Genomic DNA, 27,229 nt, shown 5'->3' on the forward strand with positions numbered 1-27,229 from the left:
ACAATATATAAATACATATTTTGAATATATACAGATAAAGCATTAATATATAAACATATAATTTTCATATATATAGATATATAACCTTCCATTATATATATGCATAATCACAATATATAAATACATAATTTGAATATATACAGATAAAGCATTAATATATAAAGATATAGTTTTCTTATACATAGATATATAATCTTCCGTTATATAAAGGCACTACTTCTTTATATGAAGGCAAAAGATCTTTAAATGAACCTAAATTAGTATTATGTTACCACGGAATACTCCGGTAACAAATACATTCAACACGCAATTTCATGATAGCTGTTTTGTCATTTACATCCAAGCATTTAAAGTCGTACAGTGACATAAGTGATAAGATGTCCGGTGTTATCTTCTCCTGTCTGAAGTGCCGTATCACTTCTTCCACTCCAATTTGCTCATGTATCAAATCCATATCCATTGTTGTGAAATGATGCAAAACAAATTTTCTCCCGTGTGTAATAAAAGCTTCGTATATTTTTAATGTTATCTTTAATTCATTAAGATTATATATATTGCTTACAAAATTTTGTATTAATGTAATTTATTTGATGTTCATCAGCATCTTAACTTAGTATGGATTTATGTAATAACGTAATTATCTTAATAAAACAACTCTTTAGGATCATACAAAACATTGAAATCTTTCTGTACTATAAAACTAGAAATGGCGCGGCAGAGGCCGACGCGTATCCCCACGCCGAATGTTTGACCTAGGTGTGCCCCAGGGTTGGTAATGGGGCCATGCATAGCTGAGATTGACCGCTATTGTCATAAGAGATGTTCATCATCAATTAGAAGTGAATTGGTGTAGAAATGAAGAAGTTATAGTAAAAGGCAATTTTGGGTGGGTGTGACATATGTGGGCAGGGCGCCCCAGTGTTGGTAATTGTGCCATGCATAGTTGAGATTGACCGTATTGTCATAAGAGAAGTTCAGTATCAATTTGAAGTGAATCGGTGTAGAAATGAAGAAATTATAGTAAAAGGCAATTTTGGGCGGGTGTGGTCTATGTGGGCGGGGCCCCAGGGTTGGTAATGGGGCCATGCATAGTTGAGATTGACCGTATTGTCATAAGAGAGGTTCAGTATCAATTTGAAGTGAATCGGTGTAGAAATGAAGAAATTATAGTAAAAGGCAATTTTGGGTGGGTGTTGTCTATGTTGGCGGGGCGCCCCAGGGTTGGCAATGGGGCCATGCATAGTTGAGATTGACTGTATTGTCATAAGAGAAGTTCAATATCAATTTGAAGTGAATTGGTGTAGAAATGAAGAAATTATAGTAAAGGCAATTTTGGGTGTGGTCTATGTGGGCAGGGCCCCAGGGTTGGTTATAGGGCCATGCATAGTTGAGATTGACCCTAATGTCATAACAAAAGTTCAGTATCAATTTGAAGTGAATCCGTGTAGAAATGAAAAAATTATAGTAAATGGAAATTTTTGGTGGGTGTGGCCTATGTGGGCGGGGCGCCCCAGGGTTGGGAATGGGGCCATGCATGGTTGAGATTGACCGTATTGTCATAAGAGAGGTCCAGTATCAATTTGAAGTGAATCGGTGTAGAAATAAAGTAAGTAAATGTAAAATAACCTAAAAAAATGAGTGATAATTTCTGACGCGGCCCCACCCCAACCGCTATAACTTTTGACCCAGGGGTCAGATCAAAATTCCAAATAGTGCAGGGTCGCACATATGCTCATAGCTACCATGTGTGTAAGTTTCAAGGTTCTAGTGCTTTTAGTGTAGGAGGAGATAGTGGCCAGGACGGACGGACAGACAGACAGACAGACAGACAGACAGACAGACGGACGGACGGACGGACGGATGGACGGACGGCGGAGATAACCACAATATCCCCACCTTTTTTTCAAAAAGCGTGGGGATAATTATCTTTACGTGCTGAGATTACATATTTACATAAATTAATTAAAGATTTTTAACGTATTTTTCAAATTTTATCTGCATATAAAGACCATATGTATTTATATAATTACGATTTATGTTTATATAAAGGTATTTTGCCTTTATATAAACAAGTTATGCCTATATATAATAAGAAAATATTCGTAATAATTATTACATAACGATTTATGTTCATAAAAAGATATTTTACCTTCATATAAAGAAGTAATGCGCCTTTATAAAATGGAAGATTATCTGTGTATAATACATTTGTATCTGTATTTTTTTTTTTACATTTTATCAATATATAAGAAAATTATATCTTTATATATTGCTGCTTTATCTGTATATATTCAGATTATGTATTTATATATTGTGATTATGCATATATATAATGGTTACATGCATTCATGCACAGTCAGATTGACGTAATATCACAAGTTTTGGTATTATAAGACAGTGAAGGCATTCCATAAGTACATGTATCCGACTATATATATATATATACTATATACTATAAATCTATCATGTATTATTGATTTTAACTGCACAGAACATGCGGGGAATAGTCAAGCGCTGTATAAACGAAGCTCTCAACTATGTGTTACTAATGCTAACAGAGTTCTGATTCATCAAACTATATGTTAATATTACGATTACGCTTATATTGTCATGTTTGACTGATTGCTGTTTCTTCTAAGTAATTATGTTTTGTAACAAACAAAGTCAAAATGCAACATTCGAATGTTATTCCATGAAAACAATATCCAATATTTTGGACTTGAATTAAACACAATATAAATACACATCGCATACTGAGAGCAAATCACTTACTTTATGAAATTCACTTAAATTACAGACCACAATGTTACAAACTTTAAAAATACTTATGTCATTAACAACATGTCTTTTCACTAAATAAATCATGTAAACTGGTTTAAGAACACATACCAAATATAAATGCTAATTCACATTTACAATCAACTACCATACATTTTGTATGAATTAATAAGGAACTAATTAGGTTAATAGAAATAATTAACACACATATGCTTTACTATTGAATTTTATGTAATATTTTGGTAATTTACAAGTACGAATTGTGTTCGCTTGAGAAGTACGTCCATGGTAGGACATTTACACCATTTTTTAATTGTTAGAAGAATAACATTATAACAAGGTTTGTGAGAGTGAGTGAGACAGCAACAGTTTTTGTTTGTCAAGTACAGTATCAATGTTTATTGAAGGATTTCTTGTAAACCCACAATGTTTGCTATACAAGTACAGTTTCACCATTAATAAACAAGTACAGAAACAGTGTTAATTGTAGAAGTACAGCATCATCCAAATGTTCGAACAATTTCAAATAGGGTAACAGTGTTTGTTTTTCAAGTACAATAACAGTGTTTGTTTTTCAAGTACAATATCAGTGTTTGTTTTTCAAGTACAATATCAGTGTTCGTTTTAACATGTTGGAATACATTTATTATTTAATTATAAAGAACATTAAATAGATACAGTATAAAAGGTACAGTATCAGCATTTGTTAACAATATTTGTTTCAATTGGTTTGCACTCTGTTAAGTGTTTGTTTCATGGGTACAGTTCCAATGTTTGTTTTACAAGTAGAGTATATGTGTTTATTTTAACAACTCAGAATTCTTTTTAAAGTATAGTAAACAAGTACAGTATCAGCAATTATTTGTTTCGATTAGTTCGCACGCAGTCTCAATGTTTGTTTTACAAGTACAGTATCAGCAATTATTTGCTTCGATTGGTTCGCACACAGTCTCAATGTCTGTTTTACAAGTACAGTCCCTCTGGTGAGCCCTCATTCTTTCGGTAGAGTACATTTTCCTTGGCATTCTTGAAGTCCTCATTTGTGACCTTCATCCTTCGTTCACGCAACGCCAACAGGCCTGCTTCCGTACAAATAGCCTGAGGGACAGACAAATTGATACTTGTTCTGTTAAAAGTGGGCTTACTGCATGTGCGTAAAGCTCTGTCCCAGATTAGCCTGTGTAGTCTGCACAGGCTAATCTGGGACTACCCTTTCCGCTTTTATGGAATTATTTGATAAAATGAAGTCTCTGCTAAAAGAAAATCCAGTTTAGGCAGAAAGTGTCATTCCTGATTAGCCTGTACATTTGGTCGAACAACTTGCAAAAACTGGGCGGACCAAAATGAAAATTACTGGATCAATAACATCTTGTATGAACTTGTATATAAATAAGTGTTAAAAGAGCATTTTTAGGATATCTCACAACACTGGTATTTTCTTGTTGTTTTAACGTCTATTAACATAAAATATATAACAAGGGACAAAATTGTCACAAAACCAGGTTTTCAGTTGAAAAAAGACTGATAAAGGGAGACAATTCAAAATGTGTATTGTTAACCCCCTTGTGTAAAATTGACCTTGATTTCAATTAGAAAAAAGAAGAGACGTGTTCGTCAGAACCACAATGCCCCCTATTGAGCCGCTTTGAAATACAATTTTTTTTTAACCTTTGACCTTGAAGGATGACCTTGACCTTGAACTTCCACCAATCAAAATGTGCAGCTTCATTAGAACGCAGCTTTGAATTTTTATTTTTTTTAAACCTTTGACCTTGGAGGATGACCTTGACCTTTCACTTCTCAAAATGTGCAGCTTCATGAGAACGCTGCTTTGATTTTTTTTTTACCTTTGACCTTGAAGGATGACCTTGAACTTCCACCACTCAAAATGTGCAGCTTTATGAGATACACATGCATGCCAAATATCAAGTTTCTATCTTCAATAATGCAAAAGTTATGGCCAACGTTAAAGTGTTTTTTTTCCGGACGGACGGACAGACTGACATACACACATACTGACAGACAGTTCAACTGCTTTATGCCTACCTACCAGGAGCAAAAGTCTGATAAAGAGAGACAACTCAAAATCAAAATGTGAATTGTTACTGATTGTTTATAGTTACATAGTTGTTTCAAAATCAATCTATTTTTAGTTGTGGCGACCTTGACCTTGGAGATACTGACGTAATTCTTTCGCGCGACACACCGTCCAATAATGGTGAACAAATGTGCCAAATGATTTTAAAATGTCACAATGAATGACATAGTAATGGCCCAGACAAGCTCATTTATGGTCATTTTTGACCTTCAAACTCAAATTGTGACCTTGACCTTTGAGATATCGACGTAATTCTTTCGCGCATCACACCGTCTAATGATGGTGAACAAATGTGCAAAATGATTTTAAAATTTCGCAATGAATGACAAAGTTATGGTCCGGACAAGCTCATTTATGGCCATTTTTGACCTTCAAACTCAAATTGTGACCTTGACCTTGGAGATATCAACGTAATTCTTTCGCGCGACACACCGTCTAATGATGGTGAACAAATGTGCCAAATGATTTTAAAATCTGACAATGAACGACAAAGTTATGGCCTGGACAAGCTCATTTATGGCCATTTTTGACCTTCAAACTCAAATTGTGACCTTCACCTTGGAGATATCGACGTAATTCTTTCGCGCGACATACCATCTAATGATGGTGGACAAATGTGCCAAATAATTTTTAAATCTGACAATGAACGACAAAGTTATGGCCCAGAAGCTTGTTCCGCCCGCCAGCCCGCCGACATTCGCCAATCTAATAACCAGTTTTTTCCTTCGGAAAACGTGGTTAATAAAAGCATCATACATTAATACATAAGAATAATATGCAATGACATAAGTTATTTGACCTAATGCAAAACTACAATCTGACTCTAAAGTAAAAAACAATATCTTATGTTTGTTAACTTTTGTAAACGTTTTGCACCAATTATCTCTTAATTAGTTTGTTTATCATTATATTTGTTATGATTTGTTTCTATTGTTTGCTCCACTTAGTAATAACATTTTATTCTGACTGACCGGCCAAATGACAAATAGATAGACATAGTCACTCTAATAAACCCCTTCAAAAACATCATTGGTGGGGATATAATAGGAGCTTAATAGTAATGCTTAAAGCAATGAGATAAAAATTATTGATATTGTTGAGGATAGTTTAAACTGTATATTTATGGGGAGCAACAGTTCTTACACGGGCCATTTTTTATTATTCAATATCTTAACACAAAAATGTATGAGGTGAATTTGTGTTGTGATCTAATGTTTAACCCTTTCCCAATTGTGAAAATGGTTATGGCTAAGTGCAAACAGCATAAAACCAGAACAGCCTGCGAGTAACTCGCAGTCTGGTTTTATGCTGTTTGCTGCTCATCAGTATCTTAGGGTTGGAAATGAAGCCTTTCCATCTTGAATATATTTAGAAAGGCCTTCAATTTAATTTGATTTTCTACAGGACTTCAAAGTGCCTTTCTAAGTGGTAAAGGGTTAATAAGAGAGACTCACCTTAATATCTGCTCCCGACAGATCATCCTTGGCCATGACATAGTCATCAATTTTGACATCCTCTGAGAGAGTCATGCGACTCGTGTGAATGGTGAAGATTCTACGTTTCGTCTTCTCATCCGGCAACGGGAACTCTATCTTTCGGTCGATTCTGCCCGGCCTTATGAGGGCTGGATCGAGGGTTTCGATTCTGTTTGTGGCCATGATGACCTGTAATAAATGCCCGTTGCACACATTGGGTAAATATATAACTTGCGTAATTCTTACATAGGGTATACACTTACTGTTGTAAAAAACACTATTTCAGCAAAATTGAGCTAACCAGCTTATCACAACATTATCACTGGGATGCAAACTCGCTTCTCACCTAGGCGACCAGAGTTCAATCCCCGTTCCCAATACATGCAACTTTGATAAGTGGTAACTATACCAGACAGGTACGTTTCCTCTGGGCACTCCGGTTTCCCCCCACTGACCACACCAAAATTTTATATCGTTCAGTAAAAAAACTAAATTGCTGAATATAGCAGTTATAATTCGAAATTCTTCCAAACTTTCCCCGAGTCTAGGAAGCAAAATTGGGTGCTGGGACACAATCTAGGTCTTCACATTATGCGGCCTCTGGCCCAGAAAGAACTCATAAACTTCTAATACATACACACACATTAAGCTTCAGTTGACTTCCATCACTCAATGGGTTAAGGACTGGAAATGGATGGATAAAGTAATGGACTCAGAGATAATTGACTCATACTTTTCTTGTGGAGAAAGATTCTTTGATAAATGTTCATACTTGTCCATAACTGATACTTTCTACTTTGTATAAAGAATTGGAAATATAAGTTAAGACTTGTAGATACAAATGTTTAGTGAACCTGTATACATTAAGAGTAGAAACATTCCAATGATTTGTATAAATAAAGGGCAATAACTCTCAAGTGGTTTCAAACAGGGTCCAGATTTTAAATCAACAAACATTTCATGAAAATTTGTTGAAGATTTGATGAAAACTGTTTGAATGAGAGAGCAGAAACAATTAATGTGCCACCTCCCGTTCTGCCATAATACATCCCTTCGAGAGACACACATATGAACATTAGAAAACCATGGCTATTTTGGAAACTGCTTACGCTAACAGTGGAAGGTGATGTACAAAATGTACATATACTAAGTAATGAAAAACATAAACTGTGTGGTTATTTTTTGATGCTGGTACGTTCTGACAGCCACCTGACGGACAGGTATTTCAATCTTGATCGCAATCTTTGTATTTTGAAGCTTCAAAAAGGGCTCCATTAAGTAATTATAAGATCATTGTTAACCCTTTACCACTTTGATACGTATTTTCACACATTTGTAGTCCCTTAGAATATAAAATTTAATTGAAGACCTTTCTAACTAGATGAAGTGGTTGTACATATATAACCCTTTACCACTTAGGAACATATTTTGACGCATGTGTATTCCCATAGAAAGTTAAATTAAATTAAAGACCTTTCTTACTAAATTCAAATTTAAAGGCTTTATTTCCAACCCTTACATACTGATGAGCATCTAACAGCATAAAACCTTACCAGACTGCTAGTTACTCGCAGGCTGTTCTGGTTTTATGCTGTTTGCACATAGCCATTTTCACTTTGCTTCTCAGTGGGAAAGGGATAAAGTTATCATATGGTCATTGATAAGGCAGGCCTGTTGATTACCTTGACATCACCACGCGAGTCGAAGCCATCAAGCTGATTGAGAAGCTCCAACATGGTCCTCTGGATTTCACGCTCACCTCCCGAATTGGAATCATACCTTAACACCATAAACAATATGCCATAAGATGTACTCATGTTTTTTGTAACAGGGCTTTTTTACCTCCATAGAAAATAGCCGTTTTTCACAAATTTGAGAAATTTGCAAATCAAATGTTAACAATTTAAACAAATTTGCTACTCAAATGTTCACAATTAAATTGTTTTTGTGATACAATTTTAAACAGTTGGCGAATCATTTGTTCACAATTTTGAACACTTTGCAACTTTGTATTTTTTCTCAAAAGGAGGGGACCCAGAAAAGATGTGATTTTCCCCCCCAAATGAATGAGGTTTATAATAAATTGAATATTACCGGTACATGATTTTTTGTTCAGGTATGTTATATCACACTTGATGATTGTGTGACAGCATATCAAACCTGCACTGCAGGATTGTGAAATTCATAATCACACAACCAATGAAATCAAAACAATCTAGGGGAACTCTTCAGTCATTGAATAATCGCTGTTTACCTTTTAGTTCCAATTGCGTCAATTTCATCAATGAACACTATTGAGGGAGCATGCTCTTCAGCTACACGAAATAATTCTCGTACAAGCTTTGGACCGTCACCCTGTATATCAAAATGACATCAATACATGTACGGTAAATCATTGATGATCTTGTACATTTTAAGGCATATCAGAACATTGTAATGTAGTTTTTGGAGATGTCTAATCAGAAATTCAGAAGCAGGCATGTTAAATATTTTGTATTTATAACAGCATCCTGCATCTTCAAACCTGTTCAAGAACAGTGCACATTATTTTTTATAATGTTAACACAACTGTCTCTAAAATGTACTGAAATGTTGCTTTCAAATAATTCTGATCAAAGCTCCATATTAAATTATTTTTTAAATGTTGTTATCCGGTCCGCTTATTTACCAGATATTTTTGTATAAGTTCCGAGCCCACCACTCTTAAAAAGGTAGCACTTGTCTGGTTGGCGACAGCCTTCGCTAATAACGTTTTACCTGAAAAACAGATGCAAACAATAACTATTTAATGCAAAAAATTTAGTGCATGAAATAACACTTTCTTGATTATTATTTCTCCAATTAAAATATTGTGTATACATTAGTACAAATTGCATAAATAATTTTCAATTCACTGCGTTTTACACACTCCATTTTATTTAAGTATAAGTTCCATAAATGTAGCATAAGCTTATCAGGAACGACACTTTCAGCTTTTAAGGCGTTTTTCTTTCAAAGGAAGTCTCTTCTTAGTGAAAATCCAATTTAGATGGAAAGTGTCATCCCAGATTAGCTTGTGCGGACTGCACAGTCCGCTCTGGGTAGACTCTTAACGTACATGCATTAAGTAAAATTTTGTCCCTGAACAAGGCTTTGTAAAGAATAGTTTCCGTCCAAGTCCCACTTTGCCTATACCAGTACCTGTGCCTGGCGCTCCATACAGTATAACACCTTTAGGAGGCTTGATGCCCATCTCTTCATAGTACTCTGGATGGGTCAGTGGTAACTCCACAGACTCCTGAAAATGAGACGTTTGTGACAATTAGTAGTATTTAGTTGCTGGATTAGTTGCCAGACAAAAAGGTTAAGTCTAGTTAACTCGCACAGATAGACTCTGTATTCCTAAATTGATGCTTGGTGTTATTTTACAACACATATACCATTTAGTTACACAGCTGTGTAAAGATTGTGAAGTCAATAAATATTTGGATATCTGAATATCCGTACATTAAGTTAGTATTTGGATAATAATTCATAATTGGAATATTTGTATGTAAAAAAACCCACTCAATATTCCTCTTTTGTTAGGCATACAACTATTCTTGTAAAATATAGTTATTTCATTATTTTAAAAGGTTCAGGCTTATTAAGACACTAGAGCCCATTCCTTGGGTAGAACCAGTAATTGGTCTTGAAAACTCTAAGAGATGGATCAAACCATGGATCTTCGGATTTCTAGGCCAAAACTATTTCCACTAATTTAAAGCAACTTTGCCTAGTCAAGGTAACTCGCAGCCTGTTCAGGTTTTATGCAATTTGCTGCTCATCAGAATCTTAGGGTTGAAAATGAAGCATTTAAAACTTGAATTTATTAAGAAAGGCCTTGAATTTAATGTATTTTCCTACAGGACATTAAACTCGTCAGAATGCATATCTAGGTGGTAAAGGGTCAAGTACCTTGATTTCCTGGATCTGTGCATCAAGGCCGCCGATGTCAGCGTAGGTCTCCTGCGGTGCCTTCTCCAGCTTCATCACAGTCACCATGGGGTCTGTGTCGTCCCCCAGCACTCCAACTACGGCATGAACCTGGAGAAATGTTGAATGCATATGCGTTAAGTGTCCTCCCAGATAGGCCTGTGCATTGCGCAGGCTACTCAGGGACAACACTATCCCCTTAAGTAGTACACTTCGTTTAAAGGAGGTCTCTCCTTAGCGAAAATCCATTTAACCCTTTGCATGCATGGAAATTTGTCGTCTGCTAAAATGTCGTCTGCTGAATTTGTAAATTAGCATTTTCTTTGATTTTTTTCAAAGAATACTATCAGAATAGCAAACAGTTTGGATCCTGATGAGACGCGTCTCATCTGGATCCAAACTGTTTGCAAAGGCCTTCAAAATTCGGTTCCCGCACTGAAAGGGTTAAGGCCGAAAGTGTCGTTCTTAATTAGCCTCTTAAACACATGCAGACAGCCCTGTTTTATCAGAGGCTCATTTATATGTTACACTTAAATATATTTTTAAATGATATTCTTATTCTGTATCTGGTTACTTAGTATGCAATAAATGATGTGAAAATCACTGCTTACAATTTCTTCAGATAAAGCATAGACATAAAAAGTTGTGTCCTCCTTCTGTGCTCCTATGTTCATAACAAATAAACAATGGACAGTGTTTGAGAATGATTCCGTTCTAAGGTAAGTGGTATCTGTGAAAGACTGCTTGACCCTTGACAAAACCTGTTAAAATGTACAGTAAAGGAAAAATTGCCATAACTATGTGGTTTGTAAATAAACCCCAAAATTATCAAGTAATGACCAGTATCCATTTTTTGTAAGCTGTATGTTTGATTTGCCACAGGATTGTGAACAAGTAACAAATAAGACATAACACAACTGTTTAGGTAGAAGACTATAATCAAAACAAGGTAGAGGTTCTTGTTTTATCAGAATGAAATGTAGGAAACTAAAAGAGCTGCCACATGGCTCCAAATATTCTTACCGGTAGGCCATATTTATTCAAGAACATGGAAATTCCTCCCATTCGGTTGGTTTAATGAGGTCAAATAAAAAAGATGACCATGATGGGCCCTTAAGGGCTAAAGGGTGTTAATTGACAGATGCTGAAGACTTGACCAGGTGATCTAGTTTTTGACAACACTTGATCCAGGTTCAAACATGGCCTTCATATTGTAAAGATAAACATTCTGACAACATTTCATAAAGATTCAGTCATAAATGTGGCCTATAGAATGGTAACAAAGTTTATCAAAGATTTGACCTGGTTACCTAGTTTTTGGATGCATGTGACCCAGATTCGAACTCAGCCTAGATATTGTCAACATTCTGACAAGGTTTCATCAAGATTAGACACCCCTAACATGACGAAGGCGGATATATGTTGATCATATAGTGATCAAAACAGCTCACCATAAAGACTTCATTCTCAGGTGAGCTAAAATGTATAGCTGGTCACATTATACATAACCCTTTCCCACTTAAAAGCAAAGTGAAAATGCCTTTGTGCAAACAGCATAAAACTAGAACAGCCTGCGAGTAACTCGCAGTCTGTTCAGGTTTCATGCTGTTTGCTGCTCATCAGTATCAAAGGGTCGGAAATGAAGCTTTAAAAACTAGAATCTAGTAAGAAAGGTCTTCAATTAAATATAACTTTCTAAGGGACTACAAATGCGTGAAAATATGTATCTAAGTGGTAAAAGGTTAAGCCACAATTGCCGTTGTGTAGCCATTGGCTACTTTGGCATACAACAGTCCTCATCCAACACAACAGTGATCTCCACAAACCTTATGATTGAGAAGCACTGAGCAGCCAGGTTCCAGCTGGTCCTTGTCCACAAAGGACAGGATGGACACATAGTGCTCACTGCCTACAGAAGTGGACACGATCGCGTGGTTGTCGTCAATTATTTCCTCCAGCGTGCCTACTGACATTGGGGAACCGCGCAACTCATCCACCTTGGATCTCTCTTCCTGTAAGGGATAGATAGAAACTGGCATAAAACAAGTCTATGGATATTTTGATATCATATCGTAAAATGATTTGTTATTTAAAATTTCATAAAAGTGCTTCAAACATGAATCGTAACAAATATATACATTCTTGCTGGAATTTTACATTTCTGAAAAAGGTTTAAAAGATCAATTAACAGGAAAAAGAGCATTAACAAACAAAACAATCATAATCTATTGATATCATGTTTACGCATAACTTTTTAAAACAAAGATATATAAAGCTAATATATTTCATAGTTTGAAACAAACTCACAACAGAGATCCTGGTGTACAAACCAAATGGCGTTCACTTAAGACAACCCCAAAAATGCAACAATTTAGCAGGGTTTTTATGCCCCCCTTGGAAGAAGAGGGGGTATATTGCTTTGCACATGTCTGTCGGTCGGTCAGTCAGTCCGTCCACCAGGTGGTTTCCGGATGATAACTCAAGAATGCTTAGGCCTAGGATCATGAAACTTCATAGGTACATTTATCATGACTCGCAGATGACCCCTATTGATTTTGAGGTCACTAGGTCAAAGGTCAAGGTCACTGTGACCCGAAATAGTATAATGGTTTCCAGATGATAATTCAATAGCGCTTAGGCCTAGGATCATGAAACTTGATAGGTAGATTGATCATGACTCGCAGATGACCCCTATTGATTTTGAGGTCACTGGGTCAAAGGTCAAGGTCACTGTGACCCGAAATAGTAAAATGGTTTCCGGATGATAACTCAAGAACGCTTATGCCTAGGATCATGAAACTTTATAGGTAGATTGATCATGACTAGCAGATGACCCCTATTGATTTTCAGGTCACTAGGTCAAAGGTCAAGGTGACCCAAAATAGTAAAATGGTTTCCGGATGATAACTCAAGAACGCTTATGCCTAGGATCATGAAACTTGATAGGTAGATTGACCATGACTCGCAGATGACCCCTATTGATTTTCAGGTCACTAGGTCAAAGGTCAAGGTCACGGTGACCCGAAATAGTAAAATGGTTACCGGATTATAAATCAAAAATGCTTATGCCTAGGATCATGAAACTTGATAGGTAGATTGATCATGACTCGCAGATGACCCCTATTGATTTTGAGGTCACTCGGTCAAAAGTCAAGGTAACCCGAAATAGTAAAATGGTTTCCGGATGATAACTCAAGAACGCTTATGCCTAGGATCATGAAACTTGATAGGTACATTGATCATGACTGGCAGATGACCCCTATTGATTTGAGGTCACTAGGTCAAAGGTCAAGGTCACAGTGACCCGAAATAGTAAAATGATATCCCGATGATAACTCAAGAAAGCTTATGGCTAGGATCATGAAACTTCATAGGTACATTGATCATGACTCGCAGATGACCTCTATTGATTTTCAGTGACAAAAAACATATTTACAAAATGGCTGTAACTACAACTGATAGCCCATATGGGGGGCATGCATGTTTTACAAACAGCCCTTGTTTCTGCCTATTTTGGGAAAAGGAGTCTGACCAAATTGGGAATTTTTTATCGACAAAATTGTCAATTTCGGGTATTTTTGCTTTGATGAAACGGCTCATTTTGGGAAAACATTGTGAATTTATCATTCTTAAATAAGTCAGTGGTTTAACAAATAAATTTGTTATTATTTGTTATTTTGTCTTCCTTATATAAATATTGGACATGTTCAACGTTTATTCAAGTACTGCAATTTTGTTTTTCAGTTACAGTTACACTCTGAGATAAGAACTGTACAGTCAAAAACTTATAGCATATATTTTTGACCAAAACAAACACTGTTTAGTCACACAAGTTATAGCATAATTTTTTTCTGCTTTATGTTTTTGAAAGCATCACACAGCTCCTCCAATGTGTTTTTATTCACAGGTTTTTTTCTGCCTATTTTGGTAAAGTAGTCTGACCAAAATGGGAATTTTTTATCGACAAAATTGGTCATTTTGGGAATTTTTGCTTCGATGAAACGGCTCATTTGGGAAAAAATTGTGAATAAATCATGCTTAAATAATTCAGTGGTTTAACAAATAAATTTGTTTTTATTTGGTTATTTTGTCTTCTTTATGTAAACAGATGCAATATTGGGCATGTTCAACGTTAATTCAATTACTGCAGTTTTGTTTTTCAGTTACAGTTACACTCTGTGATAAGAACTGAACAGTCAAAACCTTATAGCAAATATTTTTGACCAAAACAAACACTGGTTAGTCACACAAGTTATAAGACACTTCATTCTTAAAAAAAAAAATTTTTTTTTTTTTAATTTCGGTTTGGGATCGGGTTTGTTTGCTCTGGGAGTGCCTTCGTTGTCCCGAGGCGCAGACAGTGCTGAAAAACCTCTGATTCAGGTCTAGACCTTCAATGCAGGTAAGCATCAGATAAGTATAAGTTTGGTTTGTGTGAATGTGCTGCGTAATGTGGAGCACAACAGGTTTATGGTGCTGAATCCTCGCTAAAGCACAGCAGTGCTCGTTATGATACACATCAGCTGGACGAGTTGGAACATAGATAATCTATAATCAAAAGTCATAAGATACTTCTTTAAAAAAAAAAAAAAATGTTCTTTTTTTTGAAATTGGGAATTTTTTTATGATTTCGGTTTGGGATCGGGTCCGTTTGCTTTGGGAATGCCTCGGTTTTCCGGAGGCGCAGACAGTGCTGAAAACCCCCTGTATAGTGAATACATTTATAATTTGAATATTTTGAGAAATGTGGATTTAGTTTGCTCCACAAGCTTACAAGATATTGCACAGACTGAACAACCAACCAAAAACTGATGGACAGAGTAATCACTAATTTTTCTCCTTTCAAACATTGTTTGTTGTGGTTCATATTAACCCTTTCCCCCAAAAGAAGCAAAGTGAAAATGGTCTTTGCAAACAGCATAAAACTAGAACAGCCTGCGAGTAACTTGCAGTCTGTTCAGGTTTTATGCTGTTTGCTGCTCACCAGTACCTAAGGTTTGTAGATGAAGCCCTTACAATTTGAATCTTGTAAGAAAGGTCTTTAATTAAATATTACTTTCTAAGGGACTACAAATGCATAAAAATACGTATCTAAGTGGTAAAGGGTTAAACATAAATGATCAATAACCTAACCTCTTGTTTCTCTTCCTGGGGTTTGAGCCTCTCCTGATTTCTGATGAACTCTTCCTCCATCAGCAAATAGTCTTTGATGCGCTCCAGCTTCAGTAACTTCAGTCGACATCTTGTGTGTGGTGTGACTGAGAACAATCAAGAACTCATAACCAATCAAGCATCGTTCAGGGTAAAATGTGCTTAATGCATAACCGTATTATGCCATTCCATTTATAAAATTTTATTTAATTATTATATGCCCCAATTCCCAATGGAAAATACATGTAGAACATATTTTTCCCCAAAAAGATCTAAATATTCCCAATTGAAGTTTTTTTTTTTATAAATCAACGTTTAGTTTCTCTCCAATCGAGCTGTATAAGTTGGACTCTTAGTAAATAGAATATAATTGAAAAAACTTTTATTCTAAATTTTGAAGCATTTGTTAGGAAAACAACAACAAAACATATGCCCCAATGTTAGTCAAAAGGCCATTTTTAGTATGGTATATGTAAAATTTAGGCTGGTGTGTCATATGTAGGATGGTGTATTAATGTAGAGTGGTGTGTAACATGTAGGCTAATGTATCAAGTATGCTTGTTCTCAAGGAATAAGCAAGAATTTGTTTATGAGTGATCTTTTAGAATCACAAAGGTACAGGGTGCTTCTAAAAAACCGACAGAGTTGAAATCTAGACCAGACTGGTGACATTTCAAAAAAATTTACTTAATAAACTTAAAAAATATTTACAACTGCTATGGAAATACCATAAGTAAGATACATGAATATACACACATTTCAACATTTTACACTTTATTGTTTTAGCACCCTAGTATAGAGGCAGAGGGGGATCCAAAGATGCAGCCTCAACACCCTGCAATGCTGTTCTAGTTTTTTTCCCTGGCTAATAATACTACCTTGTGGAAGTTTGCTGGCTGCATCGGGCCCCTTCATCTTCTTTTTTTTCTTGCCAACACGTGTGGGTATGGGTGGCTCATATTTTTTCTTCTTCTCCTTGAAAAAATTGAACAAACCTAATAGTGTTTACAACTACACATGCAGTTACATGTTCACATGGTCCAGCTATAATATTTTTACACTAGCGTGTTGCGAATTTCACATACTTAAATCGTTATAAACAATTGTTTCAAAGCATAATCCTTTGCGGGGATGCATAGTATTGAGAATGCAAGGAGCTCACCAGGGCCTCCCGGGAACTTAACTATTCTGAGAATGTATTGTTCACTGAATTTCACATACAACTGTCCTAACATATCATCGCCATGTTTAATAAAACAAGAGCACCCCATAACAAGTGCCACACTCGGCTGCAGGTGCATTTTTGAATAAATGAAGGCTTGACAGATTTTATTTTTTTAGAGGTCACAGTGACCTTGACCTTTGACCTAGTGACCCAAAAATGGGTGTGGCATGTAGAACTCATCAAGGTGCGTCTACATATGAAGTTTCAAAGTTGTAGGTTGAAACACTTTGATTTTAGAGCCAATGTTCAAAACCTTGACAAAATGTTAAGGTTTTAGCACGACGCGGACGGCGGACACGACACGACAAGCTGGCTATGCCTATACCTCGGGTTTCTCCGAAAACTGCAGCTCCGAAAACAGCCGAGCTAAAAATCATGTTTGACTCAGTCCAGATACCATAACAACCAAATATTTTTAATGTTCTCTACAAGTTTCATAATAAGTGGATCACACGTGCTACTTCTAGAGTGTAAAAATGATTTATACATAAACAGATAAAGAAAACTGCCCAACCTCATCATAGCTTTGTATATTTTCATGGACTGGAATCATATTTCACTATGAGGACAACACATCAAATGTTCAATCCAAGTTTCATTCATATTTTGCAACAAATGTGGCCTCAAGAGTATTCAAAAGCTTTTTGTTTTCATTCAACCAAGTGACCTAGCCTTAGTCACCAAGAACTTAAAAGAGATGTAATTAGGATAAGTGATCTGACAAAATTTTGCTGGCACTTGGCAATACATGTGATCTAGAGTGTTCACAATTTTTTTTTTAATTTGACATAGTGACCTAGTTTATGACCCCTTGTAACATAACCAAGTTTTAAACTTAGTTGAGTTATGATTGGGAACATGTTTTGAGGATATGTTAAAATGATTAGACCGAATTTGTGATTTTTAACAAGGCTAAACAATATATCAGACAATCTGCCCTGCCCCTGACAGCCATGTTTTTTAACAGACTAGAACATGTTCAAAACTGGACCAAGATATAATAAAAAAAGGTCTGAGCAAGTTTCATGAGGATTGGACAACATATGTGACTTCTAGAGTGCTAACAAGGTTTCACAATCACTAAAGCAATATAAGGAAAACTGCCCCGACCCAAACTTTCATGTTTTTCAAAGAACAAGAACGATTTTGAAAACTGGACCAAGCTATCATTACAACAAATGTTCTGACCAAGTTTAATGAGGACTTGAATAAAAATGTGACTTCTAGAGTTTTAAAAAAGTTTAAATATGCCATCATCAATGATCATGTAAGAGAACCTGCCCACCCTTTGGCAGCCATGTTTTACAACAGATTGAAACCATTTTAAATCTGGGCAAGATATCATAATAACAAACATTCTGGGCAAGTTTTATTATGATTGGACCAAAATTGTGTTTTTAAGATTGTTGAGCTTTTTCTTATTGGCTATAAATCAAATTTGATGGGAGGTATTAAAGTTGTAATCTAATTAAACCATAGTACCCATAGTTTACAGTACATTTACCTTATCATCTTTCTTCTCTCCTCCCCCACCTGTTCCACCAGACTGTTGCTGTCCCTGGAATACAAGAAACAAAAATTAAACCAACATTTTAAAAATAACTTTAAAATGCATCTTCTTTCCGTGTATATAATTCCGAACGTTAAAGATTGTTATGCTTAAAAAATAATTTCTTTATGATGGTTATGATGGACCGATTTCCTAGGTATTTTTTTTATTTCCTAATACAATTTTAGCAGGCAATATTTTGTTTTGGGCTTGCTTTACTCAGTCCTCTGGAAAGTACATCAAATCTGCCAGTGGCCCAGACCGGCATTTTCTGCACCAGCAAGTTGACAGAAACTGCCAGTCATACACCAGTTGTGGGTTCGAAACGTTATGATGCCAAATGAAGTTAAATGATAAAACCCTGGTCATTGTACGAATGTCATGTTTTTTTTTCCTTCTTTGGGACCCGCCGAAAATCGGCCCTTTCCCCTCGGATTTTTTTCCCCTCAGCTGGTAAATTTTCCCCTAGATTTCATTTTCCCCTACAAAAAGAAAAAATTTTTTTTTTTTTTTTTTTTTTTTTTTACCTTTTTATATATAAGTTAACCTGATCCACTGTAGAAACTAGAAAAATATTGCATAATTAAATTATCTGTTGCCTTGAATTTGTTTTAAAAACAGTAAAATATGTTAAATTGATTATTTTAGACTTTCCTTATTTTCCCCAAAATCCGGCTTTTCGCAGATTTTTTCCCCCAAAATTCAACGTTTTGCGCGATTTTTTTCCCCTCCAAAAAGGCCAGGCCCTTTCCCCAAAATCAGATAAAAACCCCTGAATGTACTCATTCCAGCTCAAAGCATTGAAGAAGAACCAACGGGATTGGCATTTCACAAATTTTGCTTTACATGGAATAATCTGCACCACAATATATTTCATAAGAAAATTATTTCAAATTAGCATTGCTTACAAGTCAAAAAGAAATTTTTGTTGTTGTTGTTATGCATACAAATTAATCAGAGGTGTATATAAAACAGCATTAAAATGACAAGGAGTTGTTTATTGAGTTATAAAAAAACAATGGAGTTAAATGTTAAAATCCTGGTCACTGTGCAAATGTACTCATTCCAGCTCAAAGCATTGAAGAAGAACCAACATGATTCGCATTTCGCAAATTTTGCTTTACATGGAAGAATCTGCACCACAATATATTTCATCAGCGCTTCCGTTAGCTTTTAAAAGTTGGAAGTCTTGCAGGGATCATCCTAACCCAAAATTTTAGGGAGAAGTGACTTCTCCTTCCAATGGTATTGGGGAGAACTGAGCGGACCTTTTATCACACGCGTAAAGGTACTTTAATATTAATGTTTCACAATTAATAACCATACATATATCTGAAATAAAATATGCTGAAACACTAACTAAAACTAAACATTTTATTTTAAACTGCCATGATGTTAAAGCTCTTAAAAACTGTAAAATGTGTGTTTAATTTGGCCAAAATACACATATTCATTCATATGTAATTACTACTTAAGCAAAGAGCCTGAGGATGTAGGATAAAGGGAATATAGGGCAGAGCCCTAGCATATTGTTCTTTTTTTAGTCTTTCTAGGTGCAATTTCTGGTTAGTACATTGCGAAATATTGTCAACCAGACCATCCGTAACATTGCATGTTTATTCGTCATTCTATAAAAATGTTATAAAGGACGTAAAAAAAAAATTAAAATGGACGAACCATTCGTATCCGAAAACAACTGTCCGAAAAAGTTTGATGTACGTCTTCTGCACATGCATATCGTTTGACGGCAGAAAATTAAAACCAGTAACCTGTAACCTAGCAAATATGCAATCAATATATTATTTGGTTGACATATTGCTTTAAAATACAATATTGCAGTGCTTTACTTTGCTAATTGATAGTTTAAAATAGCAAGATTACGGACATTAGCAACATCCATAGATTGTACGGGTTTCGGACAGTACCGAAGAGGTTTCATCAGTTACTGCTCATGTCAGTACCAATCAGAAATCAATAATTAAAAGACCGGACAATGTCTCATGGCGATAAAATAAACGCATAACAATACAAATAGTATATATTTGTAATGCTATATTTTACACCCTTTGCGCACAATAAGTCATTGTTTAGCATTTGGTTATTTCTATTTGATTTTTATCGCATATGCACTTTAACTGAATTTAAATTGGCAATTTATCCCAATTAATTCCGCATTATGCAGCAGTCTCAATTTGCAATTTGACTAACGACAGAGAGTAACTTGTACTCTTAAAAACCTCCCGAACATTTCGTGGGAGATTCTTCAACAATACATGTTTATGTTCTATGCCGGCCATAGCTAAATTATTTCAAGATTTGTTGTGTTTTATTCGATTATAAATACATAAATTGATGTAACACCCGTACATTCTGAAATACCCCAAATTGTAATTCTCCCAACTGAGTGTCGTGTGCCAGTAATTTTTATGTTTAAATGGCGTCATTGACTTTTAATGGAATGTTTCCACGTGCGTGACTGCGTTTTTGGATTAAACTTTTAATGTGTAAGTCTGTTTCTCTGTTTGTGATATTTGTTAAGCTCAGTACTCAAATATATTATGACTGAAATTTAGCAGTGAGTTTCGGACTGTTTTAAGTTGTACAAATCGTCAAGCATAACAATAAATGACCATCATGTGAACAATGGCTGTATTGGTTCCCGGCAGCCTTGACAAATAACAAGAGCCGATTGAAAAACTGAAAACTAGGTCGGGAGCCTGGCATTCTATACATAGATGGTTACGTCAATTACACTATTGTCGGTAAGACCGGCGTGTACACAATGCCTCAACTGGAATAAACCAAGGCGACTTTCATCAGCGGTCAGTGATGCGTAGCAAATCCTCTCGCTATCGGTAGATCAGATAACCGATAATTGCACACAGCAAACAATGGCAGTTTTAGTGACGGCATTGCGCACACGTGCGGCAGATTATCAAAGGAGAAAATATAAGAAAATGTCGGCGATTTTGTTTTCGCTTTGATGTAATCAGAAAGCGATACCAAGCATCGTAAGGCGACAAAGTCGCCTACGTCGCCCTCTAGGATGATCCCTGGTCTTGATTTCCAAGCCTAAAATTTTGGACGTCCCAGACATACATTTTGAAGTCCCACTTTCATTTCAGAGTTTTAATATACGAACATGTTCCAACTCAATCCATCACCTGATAATCCAGCAGGGTTCTCAATAAGAGCCGGCCGCCGGCCAATTATCTGACGTTTGAAATCAGATTTTGGCCGGTTGAAAAATCGCTCAGATTTGGAAAATCGGCAATTGACTTTTCGAAATGTGCGTGTCTTTTCGGTAATTTGGCTCCTATTTGCTATTAAGCAAAGACGTCGCTTCATTATCTCCCTTTACCTATTACAACAACAACAATGAAAAGGCGCATATTGGAATCGGTAAAAAAGCAGTAAAATATTTTGATGTTCTGTTCATCACATGTTGAGTTAAAATTTTACAAAAGTAATAAAGAGCTTTTTCCATTTATCTTTTGTTAATTAAAAAAGCTAAAATTCATAAAATGCACACACAAATGCTCAAATTTAAGTGCCTGGTTGACCACTAAAATAGCCATAAAATGGCCCAAAATGCAGGAAATCAAGTGCTCAATTTTAAAATTTTCAGGGGGTAGCATGATGTCTGCGAATGTCCGCCATTTTACGCAAGTGCATATACAAATTGAATTGTGGGATGGGGGAACTCCCATTGAACATGCGTTAATCATGTGACGCGATTTGATCATTTGAGAGCATAGAGCACTGGCCATATTAAGTAATGACGACAAATCAATGACTGAATTTAAAATGTTACATGTACCCTCCTTTCAGAAAAGTTTGCGTAGGTGAAAACAAATTTCGGAGAATAAAAACGCGTCTTTCTTTCAATTTTACCGAGTACACTTCATTCCGAATTGCTATATAACTTGTCAGGTCATTCATGCATGTAGACCAATATGTATGCATAGTTTGGCAATCTCAAAACACGTTATTTAACTACTTATTGCATTATGTGTTATGGCTGTTTATATAACATAATACATTATTGAATTTTCGTATTTTCAAATGCGTATAATTATTAATTTAAACGTGTTATCCGTAATCATTTCCAGATTTTACTATTCACGGAAAGTTAAGCAAATTCTACCAACAAATAAAACTTTCTCGTGTATTGCGTGTACAGATGAAAATCATGCAAAAATTAGACTTCATGTACAACATCATGTCATTCTTCCTCGGGGAAAGTGTGGATTTAAAAATTTGATTGCTGAAAGAATAAAAACTTTGTAGCGCAGAGGTCGCTATTATTATTGTATACAGCTTCATGTGGGGTCGGCGTGTATATGGCTGCCTGAGCTCTGATTGGCTGATGCGCTTACCAAGAAGAATTTGATTCACAGCTGGAAAAATCAATATTGGACACTCGCTGAGAAATTCATTGATAACAGTAGCTCTTAGGCGGAGTTAGCGGTCTGAATAACCCGATTTACTGTTGACATTTGTACGTGTTGTGTATTAGAAAATAGCGTTCATGCGGATAATCGGACATCCACGGGACTTCCAACATTTGAATAATGGACGTACGACTGCCGTTTTCGAGCGTAATTTACGCCCAGACGTCCACTAACGGAAGCGCTGTTTCATAAGATAATTTTTCAAATTAGCATTGCTTACAAGTAAAAAAGGAATTTGTGTTGTTGCTGTTATCCATACAAATTAATCAGAGGTGTATATAAAACAGCATTGAAATGACATGGAGTTGTTCATTGAGTAATAAAAAACAATAATGAAAATATTCAAATATTGTCATATTTGATTTCATAATTATGCTACATTTTTTTAGTTATGTGGTTTGGGACATCTTTCTGCATTGCTTTTACATAGTTCTTTACCAGTTATTATGCTCTTTGTTCACATGAAATTTAGCAAAAATCTTTTAGAAGTAAAATAAGTTGTTGTTGTTTACTAATATTTCACATTGATTATCAGGTAGGATTTGCAAATTGACAGCATTAATTTCTAATATTTTCACCACAAATTTTAACTGGTCATCAATACTAACAATAAATGTGCTGTTCTGTAAAACAAATATTATATGTAACATATAATAATGTAAGCAGTTTTTAGTTTTGAGCATTTCGGTTCCCCACCCAGTCTTTGGTGTGACACAGCTGATTGTGCGGCTATGTTTTTCTCTACAAAAACGACTTGATCAATGCACAAAACGCAACCGTTATATACTTAAGTATATATTTTAATTATTCGTTGTGGTTTAGATCGTAAATATTACAGAAACACAGTTAAAGATAGTTATACTAAGTTATTGTTAACATACCATTTTCGCTTCTTTTGCGCATGCGAACTAATTTAACCCAACGCTAGTTTAGCCGCAAGAAACCAGAAGTCATATCCGCAACCCTCCCCAACATACATATACATAGATCAACCTTTGATGCAGAGTGGTGTGCAATAAATAATTCAACACCATTTATTCGAAGACACAATCACCTGCATGGGTACTCATGGATGACAATGTAAAGGCAGAGTGTATAAAATTCGAACCAGTTCTGGCATTTTGACATTGTATTGTGGCCTAAGCCTAAAGAGTAAGTTAGTAACTCAGTAAGGCACTTTCACTTTAATTCTTTCTTTCAAGATTTTCTATTGATTTTTAGCAAAAGTCTGCCACATCACGGCGCTTAAAACCAACACGTTATGAAAGAAAACATTCGGCTGTGCAAGAGGCATATGCTTTATCTGATATTCGAATAAAAACGAGACAGATATCAAATAAGGGAGTATCAACAAATAATAAATTGATATGAACTAATGAAGCAAAGCCGAAGAAAAATGACAATTTATGTGGTATATATTGCACAGTAAGAATCAGTCATCATCCCTTACAGTACACAAGCCTTTTTTATTGTGTGATTGTATTGCATTACAGGACAAACACTTGATATTATGTATCAGTGTTTCAGCTAGGATTTGAAAAGGGCAGTGGGGTGGGGGCTTTTTTGTCAAAAGGGCTCTTCCCACTCGCATTATTTTGTCCAAAGGGCTGGCGTTTCTGGAATGCTTCCTGTTGCATGTTAGTTTATATGTTATTAATTATTATTAGATTCTATTATTCCCATTATTATTAAACCATTTAAATATAATGTCTACAATGAGAAATAAATTAATTACAATGTAATTTGAGATTTATTAATAATCATATTAAAAAAAAATAAATTAAGGGCAGGTGGGGAGGGGGCCCTAGGAAGGGCAGAGGGGAGGTTCGGAGGGGCAGGGCGGGGCGCCATTTATTTAGGCCTAGCTGGAGCACGGCATATCCTAGACACTCTTTTTGACTTTTGACCACATTTATTGTCCGATCCTTATGAAACTTGGTCAGAACATTTGTCCAAATGAAATCTTGGCTTAGTTTAAAACTGGGTCAAATGTTCTTTTGATATCTCAGAGTTTGAAAATGACTCCGGTAAGTTGAACAATATTGCCATAAGGGGGCGTGGAAGTTTAATATCCTTATATTGCTATATTGTTACCTAATGAGCACTCTAGCTAATAGTCACACTTTTAGTCAAGTTGAATTGAAACTTGATGAGCACATTTGCGCTTATGATATCTTGGTTTAAAATTGTTTCATGTCCTTTGAAAAATATGGCCACCAGGGGGCAGGGAAGTTTGCCTTGTATTGTTATACTGAAATCTTGTTAACACTCCCAAGTTACATTTTTGTCATAATCTTCATGAAACTGTCTCAGAATATTTGTTCAAATTATGACTCAGCTGAGTAAGAAAATTGTTCAGATCCTTAACAAATAAAGCTGCTATGGTATGTTTTAGTTTAGCCTATAATTTTTCTTAAGAGCAATCTTTTGACCTGACAATTGCAACTCTTGACATGATAGCTATGAAGTGTAATGTTTAAATTTTTTTTGATGACTATGATTATGACGATGCCAACGACGTCAGCAACGACGACGATCAACAAAATGAATATTAAATTTCATTTAAATGATATTTCAGCCAAGTTGCATTGTTCTCTACTGTATAATGTGGGGTCAAAAATAGGTCAGTGCGTCAACATGAAATACCTTTATAACAATTTATAAGTCAGATTTTTTGCCCAATCATGAAACTAAAATTATTTGTTCTATTGACACCCATGTAAAGTTCGAAAATGGTCAGCAAAAATGATAAATTCAATGTTTAACCAAAGATAATTAAAACTGCAGCATACTGTCTTAAAATATCTGTTCTTCAGACTAAACTTGTTTTTAATATACTGGTATATGCAGTTTAGCTATTTATAGGCATTTTATTACATACATGAGCTATAAAATAGCCATTTAAGAGATCTGTTTTAAAGGTTACCGGGTATTTCTTATTTCTTATAACTTATTCTTGTTATAGCTCCTTTCAGGGTTTAATGGCAATTTTACATATGAAGCATCTTGTATGTGCACATGCATTTTAAGTGTTATGAATATACAATTATTTATGTTTTGCAACTGAATTTGCATGTATATCAGGCTTTACATAAAGGCTTATGTATGGGTTGTAAGAGAATGTACATGTATTACAGGTGCTAACATAATTGTATAAAGTTAACTTCTAAATTTTCTTGAATGTCATTTTAATATTATGGGTTGCTCATGTGGTAATGGTAAGTGATTAAAACATGCATTAAAGTGGTTTTAAAGTTTACATCTTTATAAAATGATTTAAATTAGTTTTTGCAAAATTAAATCTTCAAAGCATGGCGCAATTTTAGTAGACCTGGATTGCCACAGCATTTTCTTGTTCAATCTCCTGTAGATCACTTCTTTGATATTGAATGTAGATATATTGAGGATACTTCCAAAATTGTTTGTGAATGATGTTTTTGTATGTGCCTAAAACTTCATGAAGCTTCACATTGTGAATTTGATATTTTGTCTTTAATAGCAACATTTTGCATTGCCGCTGTAGGATTATTTTAATAAATTTAGATCCAATCATTTTAGCTATAAAATAGTCTTTGATATGATTGTTTTTGAACACCATACTTATGATGATGACTGATTATCTTTGATATTGCTGGTGTTATATCAAATGTGTATGGCCTCCATGATTTGTTGATAATTTGCATTAGAAATAAGCTGCAATAATTATTACTTTTAAAATTCGTTTTTTTGAAACTGTGAAAACAGAATGTTTATTGTTAACCAAAATAATTGGTCAAAATTAGCGGTTTAACTGTTTAAAGATGAATTGTATTTTTGTACAAATATTCATAGTAATGTTTTTTGTTTTTTTAATTTCTTGATATTACAAGTTGAAATTTGATTTACAATCACATAAGGAATGAGTAAGGCAAGATTAATTTCCATGAAAGATTGGAAATGGGAGTTTGCAAAAGGCAGAACCTGGCATATGGATGATTGAAGATCTATTATTTTTGTAAGAATGAAATTATTCATTTTGGGACTGATAAATGATGCTAATCTAGTCTTTGTATTTTTTTTCAATTAAGTTAAACAAATATTGTACAAACACTTTTAAGTATACATACCCCAAATAGGACCATTAAGACCATCAAATGTTTCATTTTCTTTTACCATGTGGAGTGGACTAAACCCATCCCCAACAGGCTGGCCATCCCTTCCAAGTTTCCTGGGGGTAACCCTGCATGTGGTGCATTGTGTCTATATCCCAATCATCACATTTTTATGTTGATGACTATGATATTATGATAATAGTTTAATACTCGGTAATTGCAAATGTATTTTAACGGAAATTTTGTATAGTGTGACAAACTTGCATACAAACAAGCCTTTCATATAGATCCCGATACCATAGTTACTTCGCTTGATTTCCCTCAGCATTGCTAAGTGATTTAAAAATCGAAAGTGGATTCAGAATCTCAATGGAATAAGCAAGACTAGATTTATTTCAATTAAACTTGGCAATTGGGAAATTTGCAAATGGATGTTTGAAGATCTGTTATTTTT

The 27,229-nt window shown here is 35.2% G+C and overlaps 1 protein-coding gene across 2 annotated transcripts; it reads right to left on the reverse strand.

Moving 5' to 3' along the window:
- Window positions 1–2,670: 2,670 nt before the first annotated feature.
- On the reverse strand, window positions 2,671–23,673 carry LOC127857889 (26S proteasome regulatory subunit 4). Of its 2 annotated transcripts, none has more exons than XM_052394609.1 (12): window positions 23,566–23,673; window positions 18,186–18,239; window positions 16,335–16,431; window positions 15,439–15,563; window positions 12,132–12,317; window positions 10,288–10,416; window positions 9,532–9,628; window positions 9,020–9,108; window positions 8,606–8,706; window positions 8,034–8,130; window positions 6,331–6,540; window positions 2,671–3,876 (listed from the first exon to the last, which is right to left on the reverse strand). In XM_052394609.1, the coding sequence occupies exons 1-12, from the start codon at window positions 23,566–23,568 to the stop codon at window positions 3,742–3,744; spliced, it is 1,323 nt and encodes a 440-aa protein (XP_052250569.1). In that variant the 5' UTR covers window positions 23,569–23,673; the 3' UTR covers window positions 2,671–3,741. The 2 variants fall into 2 exon arrangements, with proteins under 2 accessions (XP_052250569.1, XP_052250570.1); XM_052394610.1 differs by having other exon boundaries at window positions 16,335–16,428; window positions 23,566–23,672.
- Between the last annotated feature and the right edge of the window lie 3,556 nt (window positions 23,674–27,229).

This window comes from Dreissena polymorpha, chromosome 14 (assembly GCF_020536995.1).
Source record: "Dreissena polymorpha isolate Duluth1 chromosome 14, UMN_Dpol_1.0, whole genome shotgun sequence".
Classification (NCBI taxonomy): Eukaryota; Metazoa; Mollusca; class Bivalvia; order Myida; family Dreissenidae; genus Dreissena; species Dreissena polymorpha.

Excerpts from the sequence above, each read along its gene's own strand:
- LOC127857889 (XM_052394609.1), bottom strand. Across the intron at positions 15,564-16,334 it reads AGCCAGCAAACTTCCACAAG|TCACACCACACACAAGATGT; the intron begins GTAGTATTATTA and ends GATTGTTCTCAG. Across the intron at positions 8,707-9,019 it reads AACTTATACAAAAATATCTG|GGTGACGGTCCAAAGCTTGT; the intron begins GTAAATAAGCGG and ends TTTGATATACAG.